General features: G+C 47.8%; 1 protein-coding gene across 2 annotated transcripts in view; it reads left to right on the top strand.

The window, feature by feature from the left end:
* SLC39A14 (solute carrier family 39 member 14) overlaps positions 1-15,019 on the top strand; it is a 44,445-nt gene extending 29,426 nt beyond the window's left edge. Inside the window, exons 2-9 of one of the 2 annotated variants that reach the window (XM_079141294.1) lie at positions 701-979; positions 2,924-3,110; positions 5,743-5,912; positions 8,421-8,543; positions 9,185-9,373; positions 9,496-9,703; positions 10,660-10,844; positions 12,855-15,019. In XM_079141294.1, the coding sequence (XP_078997420.1) occupies positions 716-979; positions 2,924-3,110; positions 5,743-5,912; positions 8,421-8,543; positions 9,185-9,373; positions 9,496-9,703; positions 10,660-10,844; positions 12,855-13,001 (1,473 nt within the window). In that variant the 5' untranslated portion in view covers positions 701-715 and the 3' untranslated portion in view covers positions 13,002-15,019. Of the gene's footprint in view, positions 1-700; positions 980-2,923; positions 3,111-3,807; positions 3,978-5,742; positions 5,913-8,420; positions 8,544-9,184; positions 9,374-9,495; positions 9,704-10,659; positions 10,845-12,854 lie in introns of both variants that reach the window. The other variant, XM_079141293.1, reaches the window with a different exon arrangement.
* Positions 15,020-16,484: the final 1,465 nt, after the last annotated feature.

Below are 16,484 nucleotides of genomic sequence, written 5' to 3'. Positions count from 1 at the left end.
CAGAAGAGGGGCTGGGGATGTAGCTGGCTCAGCACTTCCCTAGCATGTGTGAGGCACTGGGTTTGATCCTCAGCACCACATAAAAGCAAATAAATAAAATAAAGGTATTGTGTCCATCGGTAACTAAAAAAATAAATAAATAAATAAATAAAAATAGACCAAAGAGCCTGAGCTCCCAGGGTGCCAGTTTGTCCCACCCATCCATCTCTGCCAACACCACACACTCACCTCCTTTATTATTTTGGAGCAGATTCCAGATGAGAAGTCATTTGATCTAGGGTTATTTCAGTATCTCTGAAAGATAAGGCCTTTTAAAACCACAGCTACATTGTATTATTTTAACTAATTGATCAATTCTTATTTTTGTGCTGGGGGTGGAGCCCAGGGCCTCATACTTGCTAAGCACTTAACTCTACCACTGAGCTATGCCCCCAGCTCCTATTTTAAACTTTTAATTTAGTCAAACCTGTCAAATTTGTCCTTTTTCTTAATTTTTATGTATTTCTTTTCAAAGCAGTGACTCTCAAAGGATGAGTAGAGGGGGTGGAAAAGGGCTAAAGTCAGACTTTGATGCTCATCAGATGCAGGGTCTGGGGGAGAGACCAGACCCTTGGTGCTCGGTGAGGGGCTGGTGGGTGTGGGGCTGCAGGCAGGCAGGGAGAGGGAGGCCTGGCCTTCACCCGGCTCTGTGCTCTGGCAGGTGTTCCTGGTCACCATGAAGCTGCCACGCCCAGCCCTCCACAGCTGCTTCCTGCTGACCCTGCTCAACATATGGAGAGCTGCTCCTGAGGCCCATGCCTCTTCCGTGGACGCGCAGGCCGTCAGCGCCACCTCTTTCCTGGAGGACCTCATGCATCGCTATGGGGAGGGCGGCAGCCTCACCCTGCAGCAGCTGAAGGCCCTGCTCAACCACCTGGATGTGGGAGTGGGCCGGGATAATGTCACACAGCCTGGGCAGGGACACAGGAACCTCTCCACGGTAAGACTCCCTCCCCTGTGTGCCACTTCATTAGGGTGGCTGAGCAGCTGGATAAGACAGGTCAGGGAGGTCTTGGTGACAGAGCAGGCAGGCCAGTTCTTTTCACCTGCTATCTGAATCAGCCCAGCCTGCCTCTCCAGCAGTGCCTCCTCACCTATGTGGTGCTTTGAAGCCCCCTCACAGGGGAGCCAGGATGTGGGGTGCTCAGCACCATCAGACTATTCTTTGGAGCTGCATATGGGTGATCTGGCATTGTTGGTAAGTCGTGGCTCCCAGGACATCATTTGTTTATTGGTTTTTTTTTTTTTGTGAGGTATCTGGGATTGAACTTAGAGACACTCAACCACTAAGCCACATCCCCAGCCCAATTTTGTATTTTATTTAGAGACAGGGTCCCACTGAATTGCTTAGCGCTTCGCTCTCGCTGAGGCTGGCTTTGAACTCTGAGATCCTCCTGCCTCAGCCTCCCGAGCCCCTGGGACTATAAGCGTATGCCAACGCACCTGACCCAGGACAGCAGTCTAATAGAGTTTCAGTTTCCAAAGCCCTTTGCACACTATTCCAGGTGAGCCTCACAGTCCCTTTAGGTGCAGGGAGAATTATCTTCATTTTAAAGGAGAGAATTCTGGTCCCACATGAGTTCCTGGAGGGACCAAGACTAGAACTTGGAGAAGCCAGGTCTTTGGGCTCTTGGTTCAGCATCCTTTGTTCCTGGCTTGGCTAATCAGAGTCTGATGCTATTTGTGGCAGCCAAATCTAAGCCAGCCACAGGGTCTTTATATATCTGTTCTGTTCTCTGTGCTGAGTCTTGTAGGAAACAGAAGCATGAGTCATGTTTTAAGGCGTTCGCTGTTGACACAGGGAACTGGGATCAGAATGACATTATGTCCTGTGGGCTGGACAGTAATCGGGGTTCAGAAAGGAGAGGGGCGATGCATGCGTGCTGGAGTAGTGAAGGAGGGTTCAGGCCTGAGGCGCGGAGTGAGAGTGGACCAGGAGGACCACGTGGCCTGGATTCAGAGCCACCCAGATGTGGTCAGCATCTGAGTCGGTGAGGAGGCTGAGTGTGCCGTGGGGGCAGCCTGAGCCCAAAGGCCTTCCACATGGGTCTCAGGGCCTGTCGGGGCAGCAGCAGTGTCCTCGGGTCACCAGAGTCTAGCCTTCAACTTTATAGGCCCAGAAACAGGTGTTCTCAGCACATCAAGGGGCTCTCAGAAATAGACCCAAGTGAAACCAAACTCGGAAAAGGACGACGCCTACATGTAGAAAGTATAATTAGAAGAAAAACAGTAGCTTCCCAGGAACAGCATGTGAGAAGCACTTGCAGTCCCTCGGCAGGTGGCTTGGTGCTCATGTCTGCTGACCAGCCCGTGCTTGCTTTGCAGCCAGCTTTGAAAATTTAGATTCTCCTTGCCTCACCTCCTCTGCACACCCTTCAGGCTGAGGACAATCCTGAGGTTAAGGAGACTAATATTCCCCCAGGCACTGGTCTTCCACGGTAGCACCACAATTTCAAAGGAGCCCATCCCTGCACATGCCAGCACTCTTGAAGTATCTGGAATCCTGATTTTGACATAATAGCTCCCTGGGCTATTGCGATGTACAGATATTGTGGTATGTTCAGGTATGCAAATAGAATCACAAACCACACCCTGGTCACAATGATTGGAATCTTGTTATTCCTAAAATTTCTCCGACAACCCCATTTACAGATAGGTGTGCTTAGCACCTGTGACTTTCCTGGGTGGCTGGTCTCCAAGATTACTGATCAGATTTTCAAGATTAGGGACTTCTTGCTCCCATCTCTGGAGATGAGTCCACAGATTCCCTGCAGCGTGGACATTTCTTTCTTTCTTTTATCTCCGGGCAGGCTACGGAGCCTGCTGCTTGGCAGGGCAGGGCGTGGGGTTTGGTTCTGAGACTCTCTGCACTTCCTCCTTGCAGTGCTTTAGTTCTGGAGACCTCTTCGCTGCTCACAATTTCAGCGAGCAGTCTCGGATCGGGAGGAGTGAGTTCCAGGAGTTCTGCCCCACCGTTCTCCAGCAGCTGGATTCTCAGGCCTGCACCTCTGAGAACCAAGAGAATGAGGAGAACGAGCAGACAGAGGAGGGGAAGCCGAGCGCCATCGAAGGTGAGTGGGGCAAGGGAGGCAGGAGACTGGAGTGTGGCGTGTGCAGTGTGACTGCAGGGCTGAGCCGTCAGCACTGCTCCAGGGCCCAACACAGTGATGACGTATTGAGAGTCACCGGATTCACAGGGCTGATCTAGCACATTGCCAGGTGCTGGGCTGGTAGCTGGCAAACACTCAGTGTTGGGCTTGGGGCTTGTGGATGTCCTTTTTGCTCATTTTCCTTTTTGCCCACGAGAGGGCCAGCCCTTAAGACCTTGCTTGGCCCGCTTCATCTCCCCTCCTGCCACCAAGTGCCTCTGCTTTAGCCACACTAGGCTGGCCTCAGACTGAGGGTCACACAACCATGGGCCCCTGACTGTCCTGAAGTCCCATAGCGCCAGCAGGTGACACCTGACCCAGCCCGTACCACTTGCGCCGTCTCACACAGTCGCACACTGTCCCTGCCATTGTGGCTAACTCGTGTTTAATCTCCTCTGTTGTTTCTTCAGGTTCTTCCTCTAAAAGGTAAGCTCCTTTTGGGTAGCAACCTTGACTTTTTTCCCTAAGGCTTCCACACAGCACCTGGCAAGAGGTGGACTCAGCAGCTGGTCGATCTCTGTCGGCCCAGGTCACCCCCGAATTCGGAACAGGCCCACGCAGCCACTGGCGTGCTGGACCTCAGTAATGGGGGCCCTCGTCTGTTCTTGTTCCTCCGCAGTGTGGGGCTTTGGTTTCCTCAGTGTCTCACTGATTAACCTGGCCTCTCTCCTGGGAGTCCTCGTCCTGCCGTGCACGGAGAAAGCGTTTTTCAGCCACGTGCTCACTTACTTCATCGCCCTGTCCATTGGAACGCTGCTCTCTAACGCGCTCTTCCAGCTCATCCCAGAGGTGCAGTAGAACAGGCCCTCCCGGCCCATGTCCGTACCCCACCCATGCTCCGCGGCGCCCAGCGACCGCCTCCTCATATCAAGGGCCACCAATGACTTCTCACTCTGGATCTCAGGGCTCTCGCTCTCCTCAGGGCAGCCAGGTTTGCCTCTGGCCTCGTCAGGTGCCGTCAGATGCAAGGCTCCTCCTGTTTGCCCCCCTATTGGCAATATGTGGCTGGTGGCTCTGGCAGACCAGGCCTTCTGTGAGGGAAACCCTGGGGGCACTTGGGTGTGGCACCAGTTATCCTCTGGACCGAGGTGGGGAAGAGCTCCTAACCCACCCGCAGTTCTGGCCAGAAGAGGGAGCCATCCTTCTGTTCCCTCAGGCTGTCTTTTGGTACCATACAGAGCCAAAGGTAGAACAAACTATTTAAAAAGAACAAACACAATTAAAAATATAAAATAAACTAAAGGGCGCCTCAGCCTTTGTTCCTTGCATCTTGACCTTTTCCTGACTGGGACTGACTTCCTGGTACCCTTACTTCACTGTTTTGACCAATGTTTGGTAATTTTGTTTTTTAATTGTCATCACTGAGGAGCTATAAAAATAAGCCCAAGTTGACAGTGTGCCCACCTTTTCGGATCAGGCAGGGACTGTGGTGTGGGGGGTGGTAATGCACCAACCTCCCTTGGAGTGGCAGAAGCTGCCTTTCATAGAGTCCACGTCAGCAGCTTCCCTGCCTGCCCAATTGAAAGACCAACCCAGAGCAGATGCCAGTGGGGTTGTGTGTCACCTTATCCTCATCCATAATTCTGAGACCACCTTGATGCTGTCTCAGAATTTTACATGGATTTAGCAAGTATTTCTCAGGGGAGGCCTCATCTTGGGCTATTTTTTCAGCTCTAGAAATTGAATTTATTGATTTTTTAAAGATTTGAAATGAAATGCCTCATTGCCTATTTGAATGAAGCTACTGCCATTGTACATGCTCCGCCCTGTGTCTCACAGGGGAGTGCCTTAGCCTGGCACAGGTCTGTCCTGCCCTTCGCTTGGGCTGGACTCAGCCCGGAGTATGTCCGACTGAGAAATGCGAGAGGAAGTATTTTTTTGTGACGGGGTGATCCTGGAACTCTGTTCTCTACTTCAGAGTCCCGTTTCAAGCAAACTGCTGAAGTGCAGAAACTGAACATGATGGGCATCGGGTCTTATTCTCCATCCCTCCTGCCCCATGCATCTGACTCTGTTGTATTTTGCACAGACTGCACCGTGTTGTATTTTGCACAACCTCTGGGTTGTGCTGTGTGTGCCTCTGTGACACAGACTGGACATGCAGAGGCAAACCCTCAGCATAATGTGCAGGCTCCCCTGCTTGTCACATGTCCTATTAGAGACTGTCCTCAAGTCCAGAGTCTGATGGACCAGAGCACACCTTGGACGTGTAACAAGCTAACACCCTGCCCTGCCTGCTGGGCACCCCAGCTGGCAGGGATGACTCAGGCCACCAAAGATAGGGGCGGTAGTCACAGGGTTCCAAGGCCACCTCGAGCTCCTCCTCATTTCTCTGCACTGATTGAAGGAAATTTCATCGGAGACTTGAATCACTAACAAATTTTCCATTTCTCTCTCCCTCCCTACTTGTCTCTTTGATTTTTCTTTTCTTTTTTTTTTTTTTTTTTTTTTTTCCTTTGTTAATATCCACAACTTTCCCTATTGCCTCCTCCCCTCTCTCCTTTTTCCCCCTAAATGGTGGCTACCCTGCTCCTTGTCCCGGGTGGGCTGGCAGTGTGGGGATACGGTCTCCTCTGTGTCACCGTTATCTCCCTCTGCTCCCTCATGGGGGCCAGCGTGGTGCCCTTCATGAAGAAGACCTTTTACAAGCGGCTGCTGCTCTACTTCATAGCTCTGGCGATTGGAACCCTCTACTCCAACGCCCTCTTCCAGCTCATCCCTGAGGTATGGCGAGCCAGAGCCCCTGCACCTGGAGTGCACCTGTCTCCTAGGGGGACAGCAGGCACAGTGGGAGGACCCTCCAATTACATGGAAGGTGCAGGGAGGGGCTCTCCGGGGCCTTTCCTTTGGGAAGTGAAGCCAGGACTTAGGTAAGAGGTAGGAGAGGCTGCAGAGTGTAGGTTTAAGAGGCAGATTCAAATCCTGCTGCAGCACCTCCAGGTTCTTCCACCTTGGGCAAGCCGCTTACCTCTCTGTGCTTCTACTCCTGCCTGTAAAATAGGGAAGACAGTGGGACTGACCTCAAGATAATGTAAAGGTCACACGAGATAATATTTGTAAAGTGCCTGGTGCTGGGAACTGTTAAGTGAAAAGATATAGTTCAGCTGTGTGACTTTGTGGCTCTCAGTCTGGTACTTTGGTGCAGAGTAGTAGAATCCAGGGGTCTTAGTAAAAACATCAGTTCATCAGGAGTTTGGGGGTGGAGACAATCCAAACAGCACTCTGGTTTCCCATACACTGACAGCAGTTTTGTCCCTTGTCTAGGTAAATGAAAAAACCCTCCACGTTAGAGAAGGGAGCTTAGTATTTGTAAGGTTTGGAAGGCAGCCTTGGAGATGCTGCATCTGACTGGGTCCAATGCCTTCGGCAGACCCATTAATTACAGTAAGCACAAGACGTTTCACGTAGGTGGTCTGGCGTGCCCACAGAGCAAAAGGGTGACGCCACATGCTTATTAAAGTACTTTGTGTTTTCTAAAATACTGACTTGTTCTTAGCTGAGCAAATCTGTGCGATCTATTGAGCCAGTCTTGCCTTACCCATGGAATCTGACCTGCACAGGAGTACCTACCCTGAGCCCAGGCTCCAGGTTTGCTGACCTTGAAGTCAGGCTTTTGAGGACTGCCATCCTCCTTGGCTTAGTGTGGAGGGGTGCTAGCTGCATCTTTTCATCTCACTTTTCCCTCAGTGATTCACCTCTCCTTGAGAGCTGACCAAATGGGCAACTTCTACTCTAGAACATGACCTGTATGGCTCTTGATTGAGGATGGTGCCTTTAAAAACCTAAAGGAAAAGCACCTTTTAAACAGCCAGCATTCCCCATTGTTAGGTTGACTCCTGTATGCAACCTGATCTTGAGGGAGACTGGAGTTTATTCAAGGCCTGTTCCCAGTTAGGAAACTGAGAAGTGGGTCATTGAACACTTTGACACCACAAATTGGGAACTGAACTTGAAAGAGAATTCTCCTGCTTTCTACTCCTGTCCTCTTTCCAGTGAATTCTCCCCGCCCCCACCTCCATTTTTAAAATATTTTTTAGTTGTAGATGGACCCAATATCTTTATTTATTTATTTATTTTTATGTGGTGCTGAGGATAAAAACCAGTGCCTCACACGTGAGAGGCAAGGGCTCTACCACTGAACTATAGCCCCAGCCCCTCTCCCCCTTCTTAATAAGTGAGTTTTTTCAGAAAGAACTTGGAAACAAATCTCCCTCCCCAGCTGCACACCTGTAGTCCAAGCTACTTCATAGGCTCAGAGGTAGGACATTCACCTAAGCCCATGCGCTCAAGACCAGCCTGGCAAGCATAGCAAGACCTTGTCTCAAAAAACACCACCCCCTCCATTTTTTGTTGTTGTTGTTGTTGTTTGTTTGTTTGCCTTAAAAAATATTTATTTACGTATCTCAAACTGGTAGAGATCTCACTACATTGCCCAGGCTGGTCTTGAAATCATGGGCTCAAGAGATCCTTCTGCCTCAGCCTCCCAGGTAGCTGGGATTAAGGCGTGTGCCACAGAGCCAGACTTCAAAACCTCCCAAGATTGGCACCTACGGGGATGTTGATGGCTTTCTTGGCTTTGTGGCTCCCATGAGGTTTGTGGTTAAGAAGATGCTGCAATTCTTGCTGCTTAACTGGGGAATGGATTTCCCTTTTAGAAAGCATAATTCCACCACTTCCTGTTCTGTTTACAGGCACACCAGCCACGGACATTAAATAAGATGAAAAGAAACACAAGCATCCTCTCCTTAAATATGGGATGTGCTGACAGGGTGCTTTTATATCTAAGTGTGGAGAGAAGTTAAGGCATTCCTAATTAAAAGTTGAAGACCATGTGTTGCAGGCCTATAGTCCCAGCTACTTGGGAAGCTGAAGCAGGAGAATCCCAAGTTCAAGGCTAACCTGGGCAACCTAGCAAGACCCAGTCTCAAAAAAAAAAAAAAAAAAAAAAATTTAGAAACCCATATCCAGTAATGCTCTTCCTAAGATTAAAATCCTAAAGATTGTCTGTTTTTTTTGCATGGGAAGATGAGCAAGAAAGAACCTAGCAGGGCTGGTGACATCACATCAGGGGAACACCAAGATTAGTTGGATTTTGCTGGCAAGAGGAGGGGCAGACAGCAGAGGTATTTCAGGATGTCTCTTTCCTAGAATCAAGGAAGTAGTTAAGAGATGAGCGGGAACCAGTGGAGATATTTATTTTCTTAAACTCACTTTGTTTTCCTGGGTCCACAGGCTTTTGGTTTCAACCCACTGGAAGATTATTATGTCTCCAAGTCTGCAGTGGTGTTTGGTGGCTTCTACCTTTTCTTTTTCACAGAGAAGATCTTAAAGATGCTTCTTAAGCAGAAAAATGAGGTGAGGCCAATCATCTGTTAAAAAAAAATGTTCTAGGGAAAGCACCCATCTCGGAGTGCTGAAGCTCTTGGCCAGGTGTTGTTCCACCAATACAGTGAGGTGACCTATCTTAGAAGCCACCGGTGCCATAAGAAAATCATCCTAGTTCACCTTATGAGGATATTAGCCAGGGTAGAAGCCCGACTGGAAATTGGATCTGGCCAGTGAGCCCTTTTCTAAAGCAGCAGTTTATCCCCTTTGCTTTGTTCTAGATTATTTCCTAAACATCGGATGTCTGACTTTAAAGAATAGGACTGACTAGCGTAGCAGTTCCAGAAAGATGACCTTCCATGTCCGGCATGTGGTTGTTCCCTGACAGTGGTGGAGTTGCACAGAAATGCTCATGGCAGAGGAGGGGTTCTGAGTCCTTTGAGCAGTGACCCCTCATGAGAAGGAGGGCGCCCACAGGTTCTGCCTTGGTATCTGACACCAGGACCTTAGCCTCACACTTGGTGCTGTGACATAACGATTTTCCTCCACCTCTGTGCGTGGCCTGCTCAGGTTTCCTTGGATGGTAGTGGTGAGGTCTTGGAGCACTCACTCTGAGGTGTTCAGGGAGCTTGGTGAGGGCCACACTCACCCTGCCCGTGTCGCCCCACCAGCATCCTCACGGACATAACCATTATACCTCGGAGTCGCTTCCTTCCAAGAAGGACCAGGAGGAGGGTGTGACAGAGAAGCTGCAGAACGGGGATCTGGACCACATGATTCCTCAGCACTGCAACAGCGAGCCCGATGGCAAGGCCCCGGGGTCAGATGGGAAGGTCATCGTGGGCTCACTGTCTGTGCAGGTCTGTGGCCATCAGCGGCTTGGGGGAGCCTTCAGGAGGCAGAGGCCTTGATGAGTCAGGCATATGCTGAGAGTGTGGTCTGCCCTGTGACCTGCGGGTTGTGGGGATGTGCTTTCTCATAGGACCTACAGGCTTCCCAAAGTGCCTGTTACTGGCTGAAGGGCGTCCGCTACTCTGATATTGGCACCCTGGCCTGGATGATCACCCTGAGTGATGGCCTCCACAACTTCATCGATGGCCTGGCCATTGGTGCCTCCTTTACCGTGTCTGCTTTCCAAGGCATCAGCACGTCAGTGGCCATCCTCTGCGAGGAGTTCCCACACGAACTGGGTGAGCACGCAGCCCCTGGCGCCTGTGCTAACAACCTTGGTTACTGGAACAGCGCCACTTAATGGCCCACCACTTACTGCTCAGTGCCTCTTGTAATCAGTTAACACCCACTAAGCTGTGTGGGATCTAACCACGGTATCCTAACAACTGAGCCAACAGCAGCTTAGAATGATGGAGTTTTTCACAGGGATATTTGTCTCTCTGTAGCCCATATGCTGAGGCTCAGTTTTGTCGCTTGTACCAGGGGCTACCTTACAGAATCACCTTGAGGTAAGCGAGAGGTGGAACAGATTTACCACCTCTACTCACTGTACCCAGTGTTCAGTAAGGGTGATCTCTTACACCCTGGTACTCTTCCAAAGACGGAGGTGTGTGTTAAAAGTCTGGCAGATGATCCCTGGACAAGGCAGAACTTGAGAGGTGCTTGGTTTGTTCAAATGAGGGTATAAAAAGCCAGGAATCCAGAGGCTCAAAGATGACTCAGGGTTCAATCCTGGCTTTGCCATTGACTGGTGACTTTTCTTCCTCACGATTTCATTTCCTAAAAGGATCATTTGTTGTAGTTGTAAGGAAGGAAGTTCTTTCTGTTTCACCTTCAATCAAGAGAAATGAGGGCTGGGGATATAGCTCAGTTGGTAGAGTGCTTGCCTCATAAGCACAAGGCCCTGGGTTCAAATCCCCGGCACTCCAAAAAAAAAAAATGAGAGAGAAATGAGGCTGTCACTAGTTGGTCATCTATTTTTAAAATCCTACATGTGGTTTCTAGCCTCTAGGCTGGGTGTGTGCGGCCAGTTTGGCAGATGGGGCAGCTCCTGAACAGGAAGACAATGGTCAGTCTTGATTCTGGGGCTGTCTTGAGTTTTACCGAGACTTCGTCCATAGCTAAGCAGTGTGACTTACCCATGTTCTCAGTCTCCCAACTCAACTTCCTCCCCTTCGTGTTCTCCCTGCCGTAGGAGACTTTGTCATCCTGCTCAATGCCGGGATGAGTATCCAGCAGGCTCTGTTCTTCAACTTCCTTTCTGCCTGCTGCTGCTACGTGGGTCTGGCCTTTGGCATCCTGGCCGGCAGCCACTTCTCTGCCAACTGGATTTTTGCACTGGCTGGAGGAATGTTCTTGTATATTGCTCTGGCTGACATGGTAAGTCTGCCACAGTTTATACCTTGTAATCATCACTGGGTCAGATTATTAAATTTGTGAATAGGAGAACAGCTAGGGGAACATTAGTTTGTTTTTAACAACAGTTTTATTGAGGTGTCTTCACATACAACACAATTCACCTACTTAAGGTATAAAATTAGTGGTTTTTAAGGAAATACTAGATTCTACCCCACTCCCCCAAAAGGTCTCACTATGTTGTCCAGGCTGTTCCTAAACTCCTTAACTCAAGAGATTCTCCTGCCTCAGCCTCCTGAGGAGCTGGGACTCTAGGATTCCAGGTGTGCACTAATCACACCTAGCTATGAAAACTTATGTTTCTATGAGCATGTCATTAAAGAAAATAATTGTGCTCAATCTAGGGTCCTTACTTAAATATTATGGAATAAGTATATAGAGATAAGAAAGAAGAAAAGGAAGGAAGGAAAAAAAATCACTCATATTCTCTCTACCTCATAATAATAACATTTAACACTGTTTCTTTTTTATCTCAATGCATTGTGTATGTCTGTATGTAAGTAACTGTATTCACATTGATTATATAATTTTATGTCCTGATTTCTTTTTTTTTTTTTTTTTTTGCGGTGCTGGAGATTGAACCCAGGGCCTTGTGCTTGCAAGGCAAGCACTCTACCAACTGAGCCATCTCCCCAGCCCTGTCCTGATTTCTTTTACTTAACCCATCACAGATGTTTTTTCATGTTGTATACTCTTTGTAAATATCCTTTTCAATGATGGTATTACTCAATGAGAGGATATACTTTAGTTCCAGAATTAGAATTACTGGCTCAAAATGGATACATGGTTAGGCTTTATTTTTTTTTCTTTTTTGGGTACTGGGGATTGAATCCAAGGGTGCTTTACCACTGAGCTACATTCCCAGCCCAGTTTTTTTTGAGATAGGATTGTCCGAAGTTGCTGAGGCTGGCGTTGAACTTGCAATGCGCCTGCCTCAGCCTCCTGAGTGGCTGGGATTACAGGTGTGTGTGAGCCACCATGGCCGACCCCTGGCTTTAGGCTTTTATTAGCTTTCTTCCATCATCAGTGGTGTCTGAGAGTGCACACTGTCCTGTATCCCCACCTTTGGTGTCCCACCTAAGTCGGTTGCAGTCTCAGCCTGCTCTGCTGCACCTTGAACCCAGCCATGAGCTTGAACTCCTTTCCTTGTTTGTTGGCCTGATGTGCTCTTGAGCCTGTTTGCATGAGTTATTTTTCCTTACACATCCCTTATATATTGCGTATATAAAGAAGATGCTTTACTTTATGTATATACACATATACACACACACACACACACACATATATATATATATATATATATTTTTTTTTTTTTTTTTTTTAATATATCTTGGGAATAATGTTTTTGATGAGGTGCTAAGAGCAGTGCCCATCACCATCCAGGCTCACCCCAGGGAAACACTGTAGGCTGTTTCCTCTTGTGGGGAATCTGTGCCATGGGTAGGATGTTTTGGCATTCTCTAATGGTCTCACAGTGGTCACCTGCTTTGCTGGCCCAGCAGCCTGAGGCCCTGAATCCCAGCCATGTTGTAGTTCCAGTTTCTGTCCCCTTACACTGTTGCTTGGTTTCCCAAAGAGGTGGTAACAACGATTTGTCAGTAAAAGAGATCTTTTTTAAGTGGTTTTAAGTCCATGATAAAGGGTTTCTTCTTCTTTTTTTAAATCAGAATTTCTTTTTTCCTTCTTCAGTGGTGCTGGGTGAAACCCAGGGCCTTGTGCTTACTGGGCAGGTCCTGGACCATGTAGCCACACCCCAGCCGGGAGCATAGTTATCTTAAGCCGGCTTCTGAACATGTCCAGGGCCAGGTGTGGGCTCAGCGCTGTGCCTTCCTCTGCTGTGCAGGGAGCTGCAGCTACCCGTTGCCGTGAATCTCCTCTGTCAACTAATTTGCAGTGCATCTCGATCACTGAGCTGCCCTGGACTTGTAAAGTTGAGAGAGGAATCAGAGCTCTTATTTTTCTCTCTTTTCTCAGTTTCCTGAGATGAATGAAGTCTGCCAAGAGGATGAAAGGAAGGGCAGCGTCCTGATCCCCTTTGTCATTCAGAACCTGGGCCTCTTGACTGGCTTCACCATCATGCTGCTCCTCACTATGTACTCAGGGCAGATCCAGATCGGGTAGAGTCCCGCCAAGAGCCAGTGGGACTGCAGGTTGGGCCCTGGCCCCTGGACTCAGCCTCCACAAAACTCCGTAGAGGAAGCAGTTGGATTAAAACAGGCACAGGCTGCCCGCCTGTGTCCAGATGTCAACTGTGTTTAAAGTGCTCTGTCCTAGGAAGAAGCTGCCCTGGTGACCATTCTCCAGGTAGTGCCTCACACCCTCCCTGCCCGCTTCCTCACGGTGGCTCTGGAACCTGAATGTTGTGTACAGGACAAAACTCTCCCTTTTCTCTCCGCTCACCCTGGACTCTTTCTCTTGGAAGCAGCAGTGAGAGATTTTTAGTCTTTTACCCTGCAGTGTAAAAATAGAGCTAGCAGTTATAACTTGGTTAGAAATATTAGGAGGTGAAGAAAAAAAAAGAAAGAAACATCAGGAGGTGATTCCACACTTTGGGGCCTGTGGCTTATTTTGAAGCAGATTCTTCTATTCTTACAGAGAAGGGACCGGAGACAGGGATTCCCCCCCCTTTTTTTTTCTGCCCCCAGTCTGTTGAGTTGTCTGTTCTCTCAAAGAGAACTTAAAGTTAGCAGGTGAGTAGTGCGGGAGGAGAGGCAAGGACCATCCTGAGCATGCCAGGAAATAGAACCAATGATGGGTGTCCTCTCGTGATCCTCACTTGCTCTCACTGGGGTGATGGGTGTTGATTTTGTGCAGCATCTGTGTCCCCCAGCTGCCCAATTGAGCCAGCGTGGAGGTTCGATCGCCTGGGCCTTCTCCGCTTTCAGGTTAATGCTGACAGAATGGAGGAGCAGGAGATCTGCAAAGAAGCAACGGTTTTTGCTGTGATTTCCACCTCCCTTTCCCAGCTCCCTTCTAAGAGGCTTTTTTGATCTCTCCCTAGAAGCACACTGTGAGCACAGTCAGGATGGGGGGTTGCGGGGAGACTGCACACTCACCTCCCCTGGTCAAGACTTGTGGCAAGCTGACCCGTAGGATTAGAATGCAGTAATTTATGCTTTACTATGACAACAGGAATCAGAAATGGAAGGAGTGCAGGCAAAATTTAGGACTTGTTAATTACATAAATAAAAGTTTGAGTACTAGGGAACTCTGGACTATAAGGTTAAAAACTTGGGGCTCTGTCGAAGGTATTGCAAGTAGGGTTTGAATGGCATTGTCTAGGTTACTGCTTCCTCCCTGGCCCCAGACATCAGAGGTAGAATCCTGTATTGAACTGAGTATAAATTGCTCTAATTCTCTGCAGAACATGGATGGATGAACTTGGCTTTAACACTATGGGCCAGCCTTGGGCACTGTGGAGCCCCCTCCTTAGAACTCTGGTTTCAAGGGGAGCTAATCTCCAGGTTCACTAGGTGAATTGATTTATTATTATCATATTGATAATGTGAGATTCTTCAGCCACTTTGGGGAGCCAGTCTCTCCAGAAGCCTTTCTTAGTGGTGCCGCAGCTGCAGCCCAGGGGCTGTGTTCGCATGACTGACAGGAGTACTGGTTCATTGCCGTCGCCTGAGTTTTTCTGTCCTTCCTCAGAGAAACTGTCCACCATTATTAATTAAAAGCAGCATCTATTTTGTTTTTGTTCTTAGGAAACGTCCCTCCAACCGAGAATATTCCTGAAAAGAGTATGAATGGGAAAACTGCTGGGGGGTTCTTGTTAAGTTTCTCTCCCGACCTTGCCTGTTGATTCAGATGGATTTAGAATAGGCTGAAGCAGGAGGAAACGTTAGCAATCAAGAGTCTAGATTGAATGTCAGGACCAACTCCTGAAAGAGTTAGGGTCCAGTTTTACCAAAGAACCAAATCCTTAAATGTTGGAATCTAACTTTTTATATTTATCTTCATCATTGTGTTATTGTTTTAAAACAATTTTGTCTTTTTTGTTTCATTTTTCTCAAACTGCTTTCAAGAGGTAGCAGAAAATAACATTTGAGTCTCTGAGGCTGCGAGTGTAGCTTAGTGGTGGAGCTTCTGCCTAGCACACATGCAAGGCCTGGGTTCTATCTCCAGCACACCCCCCACCCCCCAAAAGACTGGAAGATTGCTTTATCTAACTTACATTAATCTATTACAATTTTAATTTTAGCATTCCCTATAGATACTGTCATTCCTTTAAAATATCATTTGTCTTGGAGTAGAGTATTGATTTAGAGTTAGTGGGTTTCTAAGTTTAGGAGAGGAGCTTAAAAATGTTATCTTTAACAAATTGAAAGACAAATATGAAATAGTAGGGTGCTGGCCCTTTTCACGCACACCTACATTACTAACTCAAGCACTTCACCTTCAGAGACAGCTGCCTCGGGGGGATCCTCTTTCACCTGCATGGGTGCGAGGCCAGCCCCAGTTGGAGCTTAGGAGGGAGGTGGTGATGTAAGTTCCCATTGGCAACAGATCTGCCTCATGAGTTGAAAATGTGGCGATTTCATTTTGACTTTTAAGTGTTGACCTTGCTGTTCTAAGCATCTGTACATATTAGAAGTCTGAGGAGTAGTGAGTTAGAGGACTTCTCCACCCGGCATCACAAAGGCACCTTCCACCTCTTTCCAGACGGACCGGCTCCTATTAATGTCAGCAAGAAAAGTACATGTCCCGTAGGAGCCATAGCCCGGGACAGGGTTCTGCTACTTCTCACCTTCTGTCCTTGCCCCCAAAGATTGTGTGTCTAGTGTTACCTGGGGGCCATTCCACAGTGGGGCTTCATTCACCTTGGGTTTGTAAAATGAAGACTTCTCTGTGTGAGTAGTCTAAGGTCTATTTTTAGGAAGTCCTCTTACAAAGAGACAGAAATATTCCAGAAGTCTGCTTTAAAGAATAATAATAATAAAGTCTGATTTTTGCAAAAGAAAGAGGTTAGGTTTTATTATTCATATTTCCCTTTACAGTTCTACAATTACATCACAGTATTTTTTTAAAAAAACTCAGGTGTTATGAGAAAAATTAGGAAAGAAAATAACTTATGTGGACTGTAAATGTTTTATTTGTAAGATTCTATAAATAAAGCTATATTCTGTAATTATTAAGAATCCATGTGTAATCTTTGACAAAAAATATTGTGCATGTAATGAAGACTGGTGAACACAAGGTGGCGATGGTGTCTTGCTGACCTCACAGGTTTGTTTCCCCAAGTCTGTCCTGTTTTCAGGGTGGGATTTGGAGGGAAATTTATGTGTCCTAATATGCTCACTTGAAAAATGGTTAGCTTTGGGCTGGGGGTGAGCTCAGTAGTAGAGAGCTTGCCTAGCATGTATGGAGACTTCAGTTTGATCCACAATACCACAAGAAAAAAAATTTTTTTAAATTGGTCTTATGACCTTTCTATGTTGCATGACAAAGAATTGTAATGTTTCTTTAAAAAACAGGCCTGTAATCTCAGCAACTCGGGAGACTGAGACAGGAGGATTGCGAATTCAAAGCTAGCCTCAGCAATGGTGAGGTGCTAAGCAACTCAGTGAGACCCTGTCTCTAAATAAAATACAAAATAGGGCT

This window comes from Sciurus vulgaris, assembly GCF_902686455.1.
Source record: "Sciurus vulgaris genome assembly, chromosome: 5".
NCBI lineage: Eukaryota > Metazoa > Chordata > Mammalia > Rodentia > Sciuridae > Sciurus > Sciurus vulgaris.
This window is presented reverse-complemented; position numbering and strand designations above follow the sequence as displayed.